At 53.4% G+C, this 16,299-nt stretch overlaps 1 protein-coding gene across 12 annotated transcripts in view; it reads left to right on the forward strand.

Annotated features, from left to right (window-relative positions):
• Positions 1-16,299, forward strand: part of LOC123765217 (uncharacterized) — a 321,546-nt gene that overhangs the window by 283,261 nt on the left and 21,986 nt on the right. For all 12 annotated transcript variants that reach the window (XR_011230261.1, XM_045753688.2, XM_045753689.2 and 9 more), the window contains one exon: positions 15,949-16,125. Coding sequence is in view for 11 of the 12 variants with exons in the window: in XM_045753688.2 (XP_045609644.2) it covers positions 15,949-16,125 (177 nt within the window). In the remaining variant the exon portion in view is untranslated. The remainder of the gene's footprint in view (positions 1-15,948; positions 16,126-16,299) is intronic.

The raw sequence follows: 16,299 nt of genomic DNA on the forward strand, positions 1-16,299 counted from the left end.
TCCCGACTGCAAGGCTGTCGGGGTTGATGCCTTTCGGCTGGACTGGGCGAGGTGGGGTTACCTGTACCTCTTTCACCCGGTTCAGCTGTTGCTCCAGGTCCTGGAGACTTGGAGACATACCAGGGAAGAGTTGTCTTTCTGGCTCCTTGGTTGCCGGCCCAGCCTTGGTTTGAGGCGCTGCTTGCTCGGTGTACGAACCCCAGGGTCTTCCCACGGCTCCGCCTCTTTCAGCAGATCGGTCCAGCCTGGTATGAGGCTGGTTCGGTCTTCTCGAGTCTTCACGTCAGGTGTTTTTAACTCTAGTTTATTATCATTTGTATGGTTTGTAGGTGGCTTCATTTTTGGTCTCCCACCTGCGTGCTTCGTCTCGGCGGCAGTATGAAGTTTCCTGGTGGTCCTTCCAGTTCTTCCTATCACTGCGTAAGTATTCTTTGGTCTCTGATAGGCTTGTTCTATCCTTTCTCTCTTGGTTGTTTCAGGACCGTCATCTTATGCCTAATACTGTTGCCTCGTATCATGCAGAGCTGGCGGAGGCGCTTCAGCTTGCTTTCAGTGTTGATGTTACTTCTGCCCCGTTCCGTAACCAGTTTCTGGCGTTGTTTCACCTCTGTCCTGGTCTTTGGACCGGGTGCTCTCGTTTCTTTCTTTTTCTTGGTTTGTTGTGGCCCCTTCCGTTCAGGATTGTTTTTTTAAGGCTCTTTTCCTGTTGGCATTGGCCTTTGGGGGTCAAGTCGGGGAGCTTCAAGCTCTCCTCTGGCGCAGGGGTTTCTGGTCTTTCGGTCCTGGAGGTCATTTTGTTCGGTTGCAGCCATCTCCTTCTTTTCTGGCAAAGAATGAGACGGCTGCATTTCTGAGGGAATGTTGGGTTGTTGATGCTTGGTTGGTGAGGCCAGGTGTCCATCATTTGTTGTGTCCGGTTGCGGCTCTCCCCTGTTACTTGCGTGCCACGGCTTCGATGGCCGGGAATGAGCTTTGGGTTGACCCAAAGTCTAGCCAGCCTGCGGTTTATCCCCGTACCCACGACGTGTAAGTTTGCAACTTTGGCTGCCGTCTTTGGCAACATGTCCTGGGTTGACCTTTGGGCATGGCGTTTTTGGAGGTTGAACAGGGTCCTAGTAGCTCGCTACCTGGTAAATGTTCCTGGGTCAGGTAGGGCCTGCGTTGCATTGTGTAGGCGGTTGCAGCCAGTTGTCTCGACTTCGCGTTGAGGAGTGAGGATGGACCACCTCCAAGGTAAGTCCCTCTTTTTCCTTATCTGTAGGTAAACACCCTCTCTCCCTCCGGTCGGCAGTGTTTTTCGCAGTTTTCTGGGGGAAGCCTTGTTAGCTTCTCGGAGCTATCCAGGCTGATTTGCTAATGTCAGACTTTGGCATCAGTCATGTGTGTGGAGTTCTATGAGCCCACCAGGGACCACGAGCCAGAACCTGGCCCCCTCACAGAGGCATGAGGAGCAATGACCTATAGAAAACCCCTGTGTGGCTGGAAGCATTCTTTGTATTCACCTAGTTGTGTTTGCGGGGGTTGAGCTTTGCTCTTTCGGCCCGCCTCTCAACTGTCAATCAACTATTTACTAGCTACTATTTTTTTTTTCCACACCACACACACACACACCCCAGGAAGCAGCCCGTGACAGCTGACTAACTCTCAGGTACCTATTTACTGCTAGGTAACAGGGGCATTCAGGGTGAAAGAAACTTTTCCCATTTGTTTCTGCCTGGTGTGGGAATCGAACCCGCGCCACAGAATTACGAGTCCTGTACGCTATCCACCAGGCTACCAGGCCCTGTCTGCCATTGACCGTGTTTGCTACTAAAAGCCGAACAAGTGAATAAAACTCCCCAAACAGAAATGAGCAAACGAGTATGACGTTACATGTCGCTGCGCCGCCGTTTGTGCAGCTCCCCCCTCTGCGGGAGGGGGAAGGGGGAGCCCCAGACCCCCGCACTGGCCATCCACACTCCAGTTCAGAGGCTGATGCTATAGGCAACTGTCATGTGCTCTGGCTCTAGTGGTTGTTTCAGTACTGTGCCTTGTGTGTTGTGATTGTCTTCTAGGTGGTGCGTGAGCCAGGAGCGATTCTTCGGTACTCGGACTGCATGCGCCTAGGGTTTCCTTCCCTAGGTGCCCAGTAAGTACTGGTCTTGGGGCCACCTTCCACAGGTTCCTTGGGTTCTACCTCTGCTAAGCATTTTACTGCTTGGTTTTCAGGCACCCTTTGTGTGCTAGGGTGTTCTGTTTCCCTTGTTCACCTTAGGGTAGGGGGCAGTTTGCACTGGTAGGGACACAGGGTACTGCACAGCTTGTTTTCACCAATCATAGCAGCTGGCTCTGTTCCGCCTGGGTACGCTGCCCTCTTGCGGGGATTTCTTTTTCTTTTTGTTGCCTGCCTGGTGGAGGGGTCTGCCTTGGTTCTTGCCTCCTGTGTACTGATTACTCTTCTTAATTCTGTTGGTTCCCCCTGCTTGGTCCCCGTGAGTATACACATCCCGGGGGTACAGTTCTTAGAAAGTTGATTGGTAGACATGGGCGCCGGTTAGCAGTACCCTGCCTGGGCTTCCTTGAGCGTGAGTTCCATTTCAGGACACTGAGAATCCCCATGAGGGCACTTGGGTCCGATGGACGTGACCCCTGAGTCTCCCCTCGCCTTGTGCAAGTTTGAGGGTTGCTCTGTCCCCTTGTCTCTGGGTGATTCTTCCTGTTTTAGCCTCCATCTGCTGCCTGTGGGGTCGGTGGCACCTTCGACCCTGAGTCCTGCGAATTTTGTTGCTTGTTTGTGACTCAGTTACCCAATCTTATGCTGACTATGCGGGCGCAGGCAGCATGGGCGTTGCATGTTGGGTTCAGGTGGTTGCACCGCGCTAGGTTGTTTGCTCACCGGAAGCCCCGAGACTACCCCGTTTTAGTTGTTGTGACGGGGCTTGGGGGTGTTGGTTGCTTCGGTTTTGTTTCCTTCCACCCCCCTTGTCTTTCCCCTGTTGTGATTTCGTCTGGTGTCCCCACCCCCCCCCCTTCCTCCCTACATCCAGATCCTTACCGTCTGTGGGTTCGGGGTCGGGGTGGGGCTTCCATGGTCTTGAGACTCGGGCGGTCTTGGGGATTTCCCCTTCCGGGGTAGCGACGGAGGCATTTGAGCCTGTTCCTCCAGCCGTTTTGTATGAGTCTGTCAGTGGGCTCCCTTCCTTAGTACTTTTCCGGCTGCCCCGGCTTTTTCTTGTGAGTCTGGGGCTTTGGGGGGACGGCTCAGCCCCGGGCCCTGCCGTGAAGGTTCCCGGGGGCTGGGGAGGGGCTGACTAGGGAGGCCTCGGGCCCTGTTGGACCTCCAGGGTTTTTTACCCTCTGTGTGGGGCTTACAGCTACGGGGAGTGGAGTTTTTCCTTTCCCTCTTCTGCGTACGAGTTGTTGGGCGTCGGCTCCTCCCCAGGTTCGGTACCTTGTCCCTTTGGGTCCGTCGGTTCTGTCCTATAAGTGGGTACTCTTTTCCGTTTTCTCACCTTCTTCTCTGTGACGGGACTTCTCTGTCATGTCCGGGGTCATGTTGCCCTCTTATTGGGGTTCTACATGACTTTTGGTCTAGTGTGTGACTGTGCCTTCATGAGCCTTCGTGATTTTGAGCTTGCTTCTGTAGGATCTCGAAGGTTTGGGAAGGTCTTCGCTTCTTCCTATATTATTGGAACGTCTCTCGTCTTCCAGTGAGGCTTACCTCCAGTCCTTTCTAGGACTCGTTGGTCCTCTTCCATGCTTCTTCTTGGTTTTCAGTACTGTCTCGTTTTTTCTGGGGGGAGCCCCTTCGGCTCCCCGGAGCTTACTAGGCTGATATGCCAAAGTCTGATGTTAGCATCAGTCATGTGTATGGAGTTCTGTGGGCTTACCGGGGAGCACGAGCCAGAACCTGGACCCCTCAGAGAGGCATGGGAAGCAATGTTCTATAGAAACCCCCGTGTGGTTGGAAGCATTCTATGTCTGCCATCGACCGGGTCAGGCACCCAGAAAGGTAAGCATCCCATAACAAAACCCTATTCTGGTAAAATTATTGCCACCAAAAGCCAAACAAGTGGATAGAACTCCCCTAAAAGAAAAGAGCAAACGATCATGATGTCACACGTCGCCGCGCCGCTGTCTGCTCAGCTCCCCCTTTCCCGGGAGGGGGAAGGGGGAGTCCCAGACCCCTCACGCTGGCTATCCACCCATCAGTTCTAAGGCTGATGCTAACAGGCTGAGGTTGTGTGCTCTGGCTTCAGTGGTTGTTTCAGCACTGTTCCTAGTGTGTGGTGACTGTCTTCTAGATGGTGTGTGAACCGGGAGTGATTCTCCAGTACCGAGCTGCATGCACCTAGGGTTTCTTTCCCTAGGTGCCCTGTAAGTTCTGCCCTTGGGGCTTGGGGTTACCTTCCACAAGTTCCTTGGGTTCTGCCCTTGCTAGGCCATTTACTGCTTTGTTTTCGGCCGCCCTTTGTGTGCTAGAGTGTTCTGTCTCCCTTGTTCGCCTTCGGGTAAGGGACAGTTTGCACTGGTAGGGGCACAGGGTACTGCGCAGCTTGTTTTCACCAATTATAGCGGCCGGCTCTATTCCGCCTGGGTACGTTGTCCTCTTGCAGGGTTTTCTTTTTCTTTTTGTATGTCTGCCTGGTGGGGGATCTGCCTTGGTTATTTCCCCCTGTGTACCGAGTGCTCTTCACTCTTCTGGTGGTTCCCCCTGCTTGGTCCCCATGAGTGTACACGTCCCGGGGGTTCAGTTCTTAGAATTTTGTTCGGTAATTGTGGGCACCGGTTAGCAGTACCTTGCCTGGGATTACCTGGATGTGAGTCCCTGTAGGTAAATGCTCAGGGCCCCTGGAAAACCCCTAGGGGGCGCGTGGGTTCGATGGTTGTGGCCCCGGAGCCCCCCCTTGCTTTGTGCGGGGTTCGTGGGTTGTTCTGTCCCCTTGTCTCAGAGTGACTCTCATTGTTTTGCCTCCGTCTGCTGCCTGTGGGGTCAGTGGCACCTTCGGCCTGGAGTCCTGTGAGTTTTGTTGCTTGTTTGTGGCTTCATTACCCAGTCTTATGTTGACTATGCGGGTGCAGGCAGCACGGGCGTTGTAAGTTAAGTTTCAGTGGTACAACACGCTAGGTCGTTTGCTCCCCGGGAACCCCAGGGCCGCCCCGTTTTGGTTGGTGTGACGGGGCTTGGGGGTGTTGGGCACTTCAGTTTTGTTCCTTCCATGTCCCCTTGTCTTCCCGTTATTGGCCTCCCCCCCCCCCCTTTCTCCCTGCATTCGGATCCTTACCGCATGTGGGTTCAGGGTCGGGTCGGGTCGGGGCTTTGCTGGTCTTGAGACTCGGGCAGTCTCCGGGATTTTCCCCTTCCAGGGTAGCGATGGGGGCATTCGAGCCTGTTCCTCCAGCTGTGTTGTATGAGTCTGCCAGTGGGCTCCCTTCCTTAGTATTTGTCCGGTTGCCCGGGTTTTTTCTAGTGAGGCTGGGGCTTTGGAGGAATGGCTCGGCCCCGGGACTTACCTTGTGGGTTCTCGGGGCTGGTGAGGGGCTGATGTTTGGACCCCTCCTGGGTTTTTCTACCCTTTGGGCAGGGCTTGTAGTTACAAGAGTGGGGTTCCCCCCCCCCCCCCCCTCCTCCCTCTCCATACATGTTTTTGGGTGTCGGCCCCTCCTCGGGATCAGTTCGTCGTCCCTTCGATCCATCGGGTCTGTCCTGTCGATGGATACGTTTCTCCACCCTTCATCTTGGGACCGGCCTTCACAGTCATGTTCCCTTTTCTCGGGGTTCTGCATGAATTTTGGTCTCGGGTGCGACTTTGCCTTCCGTGCCTTCGTGGTGCTTCACGTTTGCTTTTTTATATTCTGGAAGATTCTGGAAGATTTTGTTTCTTCCCGTATTTTTGGAACGTCTGTTGTTTTCCGGTACTTTCTGGGCCTTGCTGGTCCTTCTCCAGGGTTTTCGTTTTTCGGTCCTGTTTCGGTCTTTCATGTTTGTCTCTTCAATCCGTGCACTGTCTTGTGCTGCACAAGATTGCCAGATTGGGCTCCTTGTAGCCCGGTTTTGCTCTTTGTAGCCCAAATGGGAAGTTGTGCTTTGTTTCTTTTCGCTCCTTCCTGCTCTTTTCAACTACGGTTGGCGGCTGCCCTGTGTTCTCTCATATGAGATTGGGTCGTTAACAACACTATTGTCTATTTTGTAGTCACATTCGTGGTTTATTCTTCAGCTCGCGACTTCTGGAGACCCATGTCTGGCATCCCTGCTGCGCATGTGCTGTGGTTGTTTGTTTTGATACGGGCGGTGTGCACGTGTGGTGGTGTTTTGGGTCCATTTTCTCTCAGGTGCTTCACCTCTCACTCTTCTCCGTTCTCCAGTCCATGCCCGGTGTCACCTGGGAGTGTTCTGGATTGCTGCTATGGGGCGGACGTGGGGTTTTCCTTGCGTATGGGTTTGGGGCTCCTCCGTCACCTCTACCCTCTTCTCCTGCATGTGTGGCTCTGCCTTCTTCCACTTGCAGTGCTCCCCGAATCTTCTCGACTATGTTGTGTCGTGACACGTTAGTGCCTACGTTCGGCAGGTGAGTTTATGCGGTCTGGCTTCTCTTTGGCCAGGCGCTGGTTAGTAGTTTTTGGATACGAATATAGGAACATCGGAACATATGTGACTGCGGCAGGCCTAATGGGCCGTACGAGCCAGCTCCTATTTATTCCCATTCAGTCCCACTCTTATGCATGTCCAGCCCATGCTTGAGTCCAGATAGGGGCCCTACCTCCACCAGGTTATGAGGTACAATGGTTGGGGTATATGTTATGGAGTACGTGTTCCTGTCTGGATGTTCTGAGGTGACATTTTGCAGCAGTTTTCATGCTGTGGATTTCTGGGGGGAGCCCCGTCAGCTCCCCGGAGCTATCCAGGCTGAATGGATATGTATAACTTTCTGGCATCAGTCAAAGTGCTAGGAGTTCTTGCCTACCGGGGACCACGAGCCAGAACCAGGCCCCCTTAGAGAGGCACGAGGAGCAATGGCCTATAGAAACCCCCTTGTGATTGGGAGCATTCTGTGTTTGCCATCGACTGGGACAGGCACCCAGAAAGGTAGGCGCCCCAAAACAAACCCCTATTCTGGTGAAATTATTGCTACCAAAAGCCGAACGAGTGGACAGAACTCCCAAAACAAAATTATCAAACTAGCATGACGTCATTACGTCGCCATGCCACTGTCTGAGCAACCCCCCCCCACTCCCCCAGAGGGGGAAGGGGGAGCCCCAGACCCTCCACGCTGGCGATCCAATTGGCAGTTCTTGGCTGATGGTATTACTGGCTGGTCGAGTCCCTCTGGCTCCGGTTTTTGTTTCAGTTCTGTGCCTTGTGGTGTGGACTGTCTCTACCGGTGGGGTGTTGAGCCAGGAGTAAGATTCCACAGTACTCGGGCTGCATGTGCCTAGGGCTATCTTCCCTAGGTGCGCTGTAAGTACTGCCCTTGGGGCTTGGGGCCACCTTCCACAAGTCACCTTGGGTTCTACCTCCGCTGTGTCCTTTACTGCTCGGTACTGGGCCGCCCTTGGAGTCGGCTGGGGTTTTGTTGCCCTGGTTTGTCTCTGAGTAGGTGGTAGTTTTCGTCACTAGTAGGGGCACGGGGTACTGCACAGCTAGTCTTTACCATTAACAGCGGCCGGCTCTGTTCCGCCTGGGTACGTTGTCCTCTTGCGGGGTTTTTCTTTTGTTTTTGTTTTTGCCTGGTGGTGGGTCTGCTTTTACTGTGGTCCCCCTTTCCTGTTCTAGGTGACTTTCTTTTGAATTCTTCTGTTGGCGGTACTCCCCGCTTGGTCCCCGTGAGTGGACACGTCCCGGGGGTTCAGCTTTAGCAGTTTGTTGGTAGATTTGGGCGCTGGTTCGCGGTACCCTGCCTGGGCTTCCCTTAGCGTGTACCAAAGGCTAAGGGCCCTGGGAAACCCCACGGGAGCTCCGTGCTCCTCTAGGTGTATCCCCGGAGTCCCCCTCGCATCCTGCGAGTTTGACGGTTGATCTGTCCCCTTGTCTCAGGGTGACACTCACCGGTTGTGCCTCCGCCATGCTGCCTGTTGGGTCCTTGCTTTTGTGACCCGGAGTCGTCCGATGATTGATGTCGGTATGCGCTCTCCTTCACCCAGGCCACTGGTCTTGATAATCGGGTGCAGGCGGCTGCGGCGTTGCTTGTTGGGTGTGTTGCTGCAACGCTCTTGGTTTGCGGCCCCGGATGCCCCGAGGCTGCCCCGTTTTGGTGGATGGGGTCTGGACTTTGGGGTGGGGGTCGCTTCGGCTCTGGCTCCTTCCGCTTCTTGTTCCTCCCCTTCTGTTCTACTCACTTCCTCCCTTGCTTCCTGCTCCGAACCACAGGAGGGTTTCGGGGTTGGGGCGGGGTCTGGTTGGGTTGAGACTCGGGCGGTCTCAGGGGTTTTCCTCTTCCGGGGTGGTGGCGGAGGCATTCGAGTCGGTTCCTCCTGCCGTGCAGTATGGGTCTGACCAGTGGGCTCCCTTCATTAGTGTTTGCACGGCTGCCCCGGCTTTTCCTTGTTCACTCACTTACTTACATGTCCAACCTGCCCTTGCACCAATAGTGGGGCCCCACCACCACGTTACGTGGTAATTAGTTCCGCACATCACCGGGCCTGTTACCGTGCCGGTCATTCCTCCGGTATTTTCCTGATTCTGAGCCTATCCCTTTTATGCCCATTGTTTCGTGCCCACAATGTGCCGCACGGGTGGCGTGTGCCACTATCCCAGTTTCTATTGTTCGTGGAGATTAGTCAATTAACACAAACACTAAGGAACTACTTATCTTTTGTTGCATATACAGTAGTTGTGGGTGATCGTTGGCGGGCAATGGTGCGGATTGGGCGCACTGAGTGTTGGTATGGTGTCTCGCATGTCTGTTCTAGACCACACTTGCCAGTAGGCTAGTTATTATTCGCTACTCTGCTGGTTATATGCTTGGGCGCCGCCTCAGTTCCCCACAGGTTGGCAGGACTTTTTGTTGGACGTTGGACGGTTTGAGTTCCGTCGTTGGTACTTTGTAGAGCTTTGCTTCTCTAGTTAGGCTCATGAGTTTGGAGCGAGTATCTTCTTGGGATACTCTACTCCTTCCGCCACCCTTGTTCACTGTTCCATCCTTGTTTACTCTTCCCCGCTTGGCGGGATTGCGTCGATGGCTCCTGACTGGGGTGTTTGGTCACCTTGCATGTGTCTTTAGTGCCTTTTGTCCATCTTTTGTTCTTTGTTGGTCTTGTGGGGCTCTGCCCCGGATTTCGGTGCTTTTGTTTTCGTTGTAGACCCCTGGGTCTTTTCCCTGCCTTGACACTTTCCTTGCCTATCTTCGGTGCCTGACTGCACCCTCACATAACCGAGGGAGAGATCATCTCAAGAACCTCAAGATAACCCTGCTGTCCGTAAGGTCCCTCAGGTATGTACGCGCTCCTCTACACATTTTGTGGTTGGTCGTGTGCATTACTTCCCGGCCACTCCTTAGGCCGTATTCGTGGTTTTCCTTACCTAATTCAGTTTTTCCTCCCCCATGCTACACTTTTTTGTGTGTCTGAGTCAGTGCTTCTTGATTATCCTGTTTGGTGCTCCGGTGGACCTCTGTCCATGTTCCACGTCCTGCTTTTGGACTTCTCCGGTGTTCCATTTTGGTACCGAGTTCCTGCGATTTCTGTGTGGTTTTCTGCAGGCTTCGGGTTGCACTGTCTGTGGGGGGGGGGGGTGTGGACTTTTCGGTCTGCCACTCCTGCCTTCCTGGTTCCTTTTTTTGGAACCGGGTTTGCTGGGTTCCGGTCCTAGTTTCGGTTTATCTTTGTTCCTTTTCCGGACTGGGTGTGTTTGTTTTCCTGCGGTTCTCGTCCTCAATGGTTCTCCTCTTGGATGCCTCGGGGATGCGTGTATCATTCTTCCCTGCTGGAGCTGGTTCTCTTGCTCCTTTGGGTTGCAGGGTCACTGTTTTTAGATTCGCGTTTTGCGCTTTCGATCGTGGTGTTCGTTTCTCGTCATTTGTGTCAGCACAGGTGGGTTCGTTATTGGTCTCCCACCTGCATGTTTCGTCTCGGGGGCGGTGTTTGGTTTTCCTATTGCTGCGAACGGTCCTTCAGGCTTTGATAGGGTTGGTTTGTCTTCCCTTCGGGGTTGTTCTGGGACCGTTGTCTGGGATTGTCCTGTCACCTCATGTTGGGTGGTGCTGGCAGAGCCGCTCCTGCTTACGTTCAGTGTTGCGGTTCCTTCTGCTCCATTCCACTTGCTGTCCTGGGCGTTGTTCCCCTCTGGCCTGCTCTTGAGTTTTTGGGCCGTCCTGGTCGTTGGCCTGGGTGGTCTTTTTCTTCTCGGTTTGGTCTTTGTTTTGTCTCTGGTTTTGGTTGTTCAGTTAGGACGTGTGGTATCCGCCTCCCGGTTTCTTCCCTGTTTTACTTATCTTTCGGTAAGGTAGCTCCGGGGAGCCGACGGGGCTCCCCAAAAAAACCAGCGTTGAATGTAATGAAACGCCATTTTCTGGGTGAGTCCCGGAGGCTCCCCGGCATCCCTCCCTCCCTCCTGTCGGCGGCGTTTTCGCGTATTTTGACATCAAGCCTAAAAATTGCCAGTTGGATCGCCGGCGTGGAGGGTCTGGGGCTCCTCCTTCCCCCTCTCGGGAAGGGGGGGGTTGCGCAGATGGTGGCGCGGAGACGTAATGACGTCATGCTAGTTTGATAATTTTGTTTGGGGAGTTTTGTCCACTTGTTCGGCTTTCGGTAGCAATAATTTCACTAGAATAGGGTTTTGTTTTGGGGCGCCTACCTTTCTGGGTGCCTGTCCCGGTCGATGGCAGACATAGAATGCTCCCAATCACAAGGGGGGTTTCTATAGGCCTTTGCTCCTCGTGCCTCTCTGAGGGGGCCAGGTTCTGGCTCGTGGTCCCCGGTAGGCAAGAACTCCTAGCATTTTGACTGATGCCAGAAAGTTATACATATCCATTCAGCCTGGATAGCTCCGGGGAGCCTCCGGGACTCACCCAGAAAATGGTGTTTCGTTACATTCAACGCTGGTTTTTTGTTTGGCCCTTCCGTGTTTCTTCCTGGGGCCTTACTTGTTCCTCTGGGTTAATGGTTGCAAAGGGGGTCATGGCCCCATTTTTCATGGTCTTATCTGGGTCACTCTTTCCTTGCACGTCTTGCAGTGCCTGGCTTCGACCTTCCATATACATTGGATTCTCTATATGGTACTTACCTAGTTGTTCTTCCTTAGTTGTGTTGCGGGTGTTGGGCTCTGGCTTTTTGGTCCCACTTCTCACCTGTCATTTGCTCATGTGCAGGTTCCTGGGCCTGCTGGGCTCTGTCATATCTGCGCTTGAAGCTGTGTGTGGTGTCATTCTCTGCCACATCGCTTCCTCGTGCGTTCCACTTGTCTACTACTCTGACACTGCTCTACTTCTTTCCCATGTCTCTTCGGCTCATTTGGGTTCTCATTTCACCTGTGTCCCCTGGTGCGTGTGCCCCTGGGGTCCCGTAGTCAGTCTTTTTATGCCTTATTGCTTCCTTTGGGAATCTTCGATGTGGTGTTCATGTTCTCGTAGCTCGTATTCCTTGGTTTGGGTACTAGTCTGTTGGCGTTTTCATGTTGTCTCGGTTTCCCTTCTCTCGAATCGCGTTTCGGGACTGTCGTCTCCGATCTCCTGGCGGGCTCGCGGGAGTTGGGATGTTTTCTGTATGGCGGATGTTCCATCTCCTCCTTTGCCGGCTTGGGTTACCGGCTTTGCTGACTCCGTGGTCACACCCGAGATCTTCCTGCAGCTCCGCCTCTTCCTAGGCTCGATTGGCCCATGGCGGGGGCTGGTTCGGTTCTGCCTCGAGTCTCTCACCTTCTGTTGGTGGTCGGGTGGCTTCGTTGATGGGGTCCCACCTGCGTGCTTCTTCTTGGCGGCAGTGTGGGGTTTTTGGCGGTCCTTCCTTTTCCTTCTGTCCCTTCTTCGGTAACTGCGTTTGTTGGCATGGCCTTGTCCTTTTCTTGTGGAGGTTTGGGGCCGTCATCTTGCCCCATACTGTCGCCTCGTATTGTGCAGCGCTGGCATAGCCGCTTCGGCTTGCTTTCGGATTTTTGTGTTCCTTTTGTGCCATTTCGCAAGCTGTCTCGTGTATTGTTCCACCTCCGGCCTGCTCTTGCACCGCCTGAGCAGTCCTGGTCATTGGACAGAGTGCTCTTTTCTTTCTTCACCTCCTCGGTTTGTTGTGGCCCCTTCGGTTAGGATTGTTCTCAAAGGCTTCTTTTCTGTTGGCATTGGCCTTTGGGGGTCGGGTTGGGGAGCTTCATGCTCTCCTCCGGCGCAGGGGTTTCTACTCTTTCAGTCTTCATGATGGTTCTGTTCATTTGCAGCCGTCTCCTTTTCTGGCGAAGATTGCGACTGCTGCTTTCCGGAGGGGTCCCTGGGTTGTTGATGCTTGGTTGGTTGGGCCAGGGGTACATCATGTTTTGTGTTCGGTGGCGGCTCTTCGCTGTTACTTGCGCGCCTCGGCCTATGTATCCGGGGACGCAGTTTGGGTTGATCTGGTTTCCCCTTCTCCCTGTTCGCGGGTGAGGGTCTCCCGGGTCGTCTGCAGAGTTCTTACGGCTAACCAGCCTGCAGTCTATCTCTGTGCCCATGACATTCGTGCGTTCACTGCCTTCTTTGGCACCATGTCCTGGGCTGACATTTGGGCACGGGGCTTTTGGCAGTTGTACTGGGTCCTGGCTGCTTGTTACCTCATGCACATCCCTCAGCTTAGTCGGGCCTGTGTCTCTTGGCATCCGTTTTGGGTTGGCAGTTGCAGCCGGTTGTCTCAACTTCGAGTTGTGGAGTGAGCACCGACTGCCTCCCGGGTAAGTCCCTAAGTTTTTCCTCTGTGGGTAGTTAGCTCTGGGGAGCCAAAGGGGCTCCCCCAGAAAACTAGTGTTGAATGTAATGAAACGCCATTTTCTGGGTGAGACCCAGAGGCTCCCCGGCATTCCTTCCTTCCCCCGGTTGGCGTTTTTTTCGTGTTTTGACAACCAGCCTCAGAAATGACAGGTGGATAGCTGGTGTGAGGGGTCTGGGGCTGGAGCTGTGCAGACAGCGGCGCGGTGACATGTGACGTCATGATCGTTTGCTCGTTTCTTTTAGGGGAGTTCTTTCCACTTGTTCGGCTTTTGGTAGCAATAATTTCACCAGAATAGGGGTTTGTTTTGGGATGCTTACCTTTCTGGGTGCCTGACCCAGTTGATGGCAGACATAGAATGCTTCCAACCACATGGGGGTTTCTATAGGCCATTGCTCCCCATGCCTCTCTGAGGGGGCCAGGTTCTGGCTCGTGGTCCCTGGTAGGCAAGAACTCCATGCATTGACTGATGCTAGAAAGTTAAACATATCCATTCTGCGTGGATAGCTCCGGGGAGCCTCCGGGACTCACCCAAAAAATGCTGTTTCATTACATTCAATGCTGTTTTCTGTGGGGAGCCCGTACGGCTCCCTGGAGCTTATCGGGCTAATGTATGTTATGTTAGACCGGGACATTAGCTAAGGAGTTCAGACCTACCGGGGACCAGCGCCAAAACCTGGCCCCTTCAGAGAGGTTTCAGGGAGCAATGACCCTGGAAAACCCCCATCATGGTTGGGGGTTTTCCTTATCTGCCATCGACCGGGGTTAGGCACCCCAGAAAGGTAGGCGTAACAAAACAAACCCCGCATGGTAAGAAACTACAACAACAAAAATGAACAGAGAGGTAGACACTCCCTACAATCCCAAGGAAACAATCAAACAATCAATTTACTGCCGCGCCGGATGTCCGCGCTGCCCTCCCCTCCCCGGGAGGGGAAGGTTGGGCCCCGGACCTCACCACGCCGGCTGCCTTCAGTTCGTAAGCTGTTGCTTCGGGTTCTGGTTCAGTTGGAGACATTCCCAGGGAGAGTAGTCCATGTGGCCCCATGGTGGCCGGCCCAGCCTTGGTTTCCGGTGCTATTGGCGCGGTGCCCGAACCCAGGACGTTTCCCGCGGCTCCGCCTCTTTCAGCAGGTTGGTCCGATCCGGTACAGGGCTGGTTCGACCTTCTCCTCTACTCTTCGTGTCTGGTCTTTTTGACGCCGGTGTATCACCATTTCTATGGTGATCAGGTGGCTTCGTTGCTGGTATCCCACCTGAGAGCTTCGTCTCGGCGACAGTATGAAGTTTCGTGCAGTTCTTTTCGCCATTTTCTGGCTCTTCGTAGGTTGTCTTTTCTTTCAGATCGAGTTGTTTTGTCCTTTCTCTCTTGGCTTTTTCAGGACTGTCATTTGATGCCTAATACTGTCGCCTCTTATCGTGCAGCGCTGGCGGAGCCGTTCAAGCTAGCTTCGGGGGTGGACGTCACATCCGCCCCGTTTCGTAAGCTTTCCCGTGCTATGTTTCACCTCCAGCCTGCTCATGCGCCTCCTGAGCCGTCCTGATCCTTGGACAGGGTGCTCTCATATCTTTCCTCTCCTCGGTTTGTGGTGGCCCCTTCGGTTCCTGATTTTTTTTCAAGGCTTTGTTTTTGTTGGCATTGGCCTCTGGGGGCCGGGTAGGGGAGCTTCATGCTCTCCTCCGGCGCAGGGGTTTCTGCTCTTTTGGTCCTGGGGGTAGGTTTGTCTGCTTGCAGCCTTCTCCATCTTTTCTGGTGAAGAACGAGACGGCTGCTTTCCGGAGGGGTCCGTGGGTCATTGATGCTTGGTTGGTTCGGCCGGGGGTGCATCATGTGTTGTGTTCAATTGCAGCACTTCGCCGTTACCTGCGCGCTTCAGCCGGGGTGGCTGGGGATGCGCTTTGGGTTGATCCGGTTTCCCTCATTCCCTGTTCCAGGGCTCGGGTCTCCCAGGTTGTTCACAGGGTTATTCAGTCTAGCCAGCCTGCAGTCTATCCTCGCGCCCATGACGTTAGGAAGTTTGCGGCTTTGGCTGCCGTGTTTGGTAACATGTCTTGGGCACATATTCGGGCGAGTGGATTTTGGAAGTCGAACAGGGTCCTGGCCGCCCGTTATTTGGTGAACGTGCCTGCTCCTCGGCGTTCTTGTGTTGCTGTGGGTTGCAGGTTGCAGCCAATTGTCTCGACTTCACGTTGAGGAGTTTGTGGTCGCCGCCTCCCGGGTAAGTCCCCTTTTTTTCCTTCTGTTTGGGTATGTAGCTCCAGGGAGCCGTAGGGGCTTCCCACAGAAAACCAGCGTTGAATGTAATGAAACGCCATTTTCTGGGTGAGCCCCGGAGGCTCCCTGGCTACCCTCCCTCCCATCCGGTCGGCGGGATTTTTCGCGTTGGTTGAAACCTAGTTTCCGAACTGAAGGCAGCCGGCGTGGTAAGGTCCGGGGCCCCCCCTCCCCCTCCCCCTCCCGGGGAGGGGAAGGCTGTGCGGACGACCGGCGCGGCAGCAAATTGATTGTTTGATTGTTTTCCTTGGGATTGTAGGGAGTTTTCTTCCTCTCTGTTCGGTTTTTGTTGTAGTTTCTTACCATGTGGGGTTTTGTTTTGTTACGCCTACCTTTCTGTGTGCCTAACTCCGGTCGATGGCAGATAAGGAAAACCCCAACCATATGGGGTTTTCCAGGGCCATTGCTCCCTGAAACCTCTCTGAAGGGGCCAGGTTCTGGCACTGGTCCCTGGTAGGTCTGAACTCCATAGCTAATGTCCCGGTCTAACATAACATACATTAGCCCGATAAGCTCCAGGGAGCCTCCGGGGCTCACCCAGAAAATGGCATTTCATTATATTCAACGCTGGGTTTTTTCGCAAAATATCCTTGTAACATAGAGGTGTGTCCTAGGTGAGGGTGTGTCTTTTATGCCGGCAAATACAGTAAATTTTCCTGAATAGTTTAATTACTGTGCAACCCATACACTTTATTAACTATCAGAATCCAATGTAGCTCACATAAAGTAGTTACAGTGCAAAGCAGAGATCTGTATTATATTATCAACATATTACACACTTTATCATACCTAAAATTATCATTATTTTTCAGTCTTGAAAAGCAGAGTGCAGACGTTCTGTCCCTCTTGCAATGATGTCATCCATATTCGTCGAAATAATTGCAACTGTGGGTATAGCTTTATTGATGCCAGACGTAAAGCTGAGGAGGAAAGCGAGGCTCAGACAGAAGTAGAGAGACCAGAAAATGTAAATCTTTCAGGTTTACCCGGTAAGCTCAATTTTAACTTTATGCTATGCTAATGGAAAAAAATAATATTCATGTGGAAAAATACCGGAAAACCAGGTCCCAAATCTACACAGTAAAATAACAACATACTGGAGTGAACAATATGGAAGAAAATGCAGAATATAACCAGTGAAGAGCAGGGATGCCATAGGCACA

The sequence above is a fragment of the Procambarus clarkii genome, chromosome 33 (genome assembly GCF_040958095.1).
Source record: "Procambarus clarkii isolate CNS0578487 chromosome 33, FALCON_Pclarkii_2.0, whole genome shotgun sequence".
In the NCBI taxonomy this organism is placed as follows: Eukaryota; Metazoa; Arthropoda; class Malacostraca; order Decapoda; family Cambaridae; genus Procambarus; species Procambarus clarkii.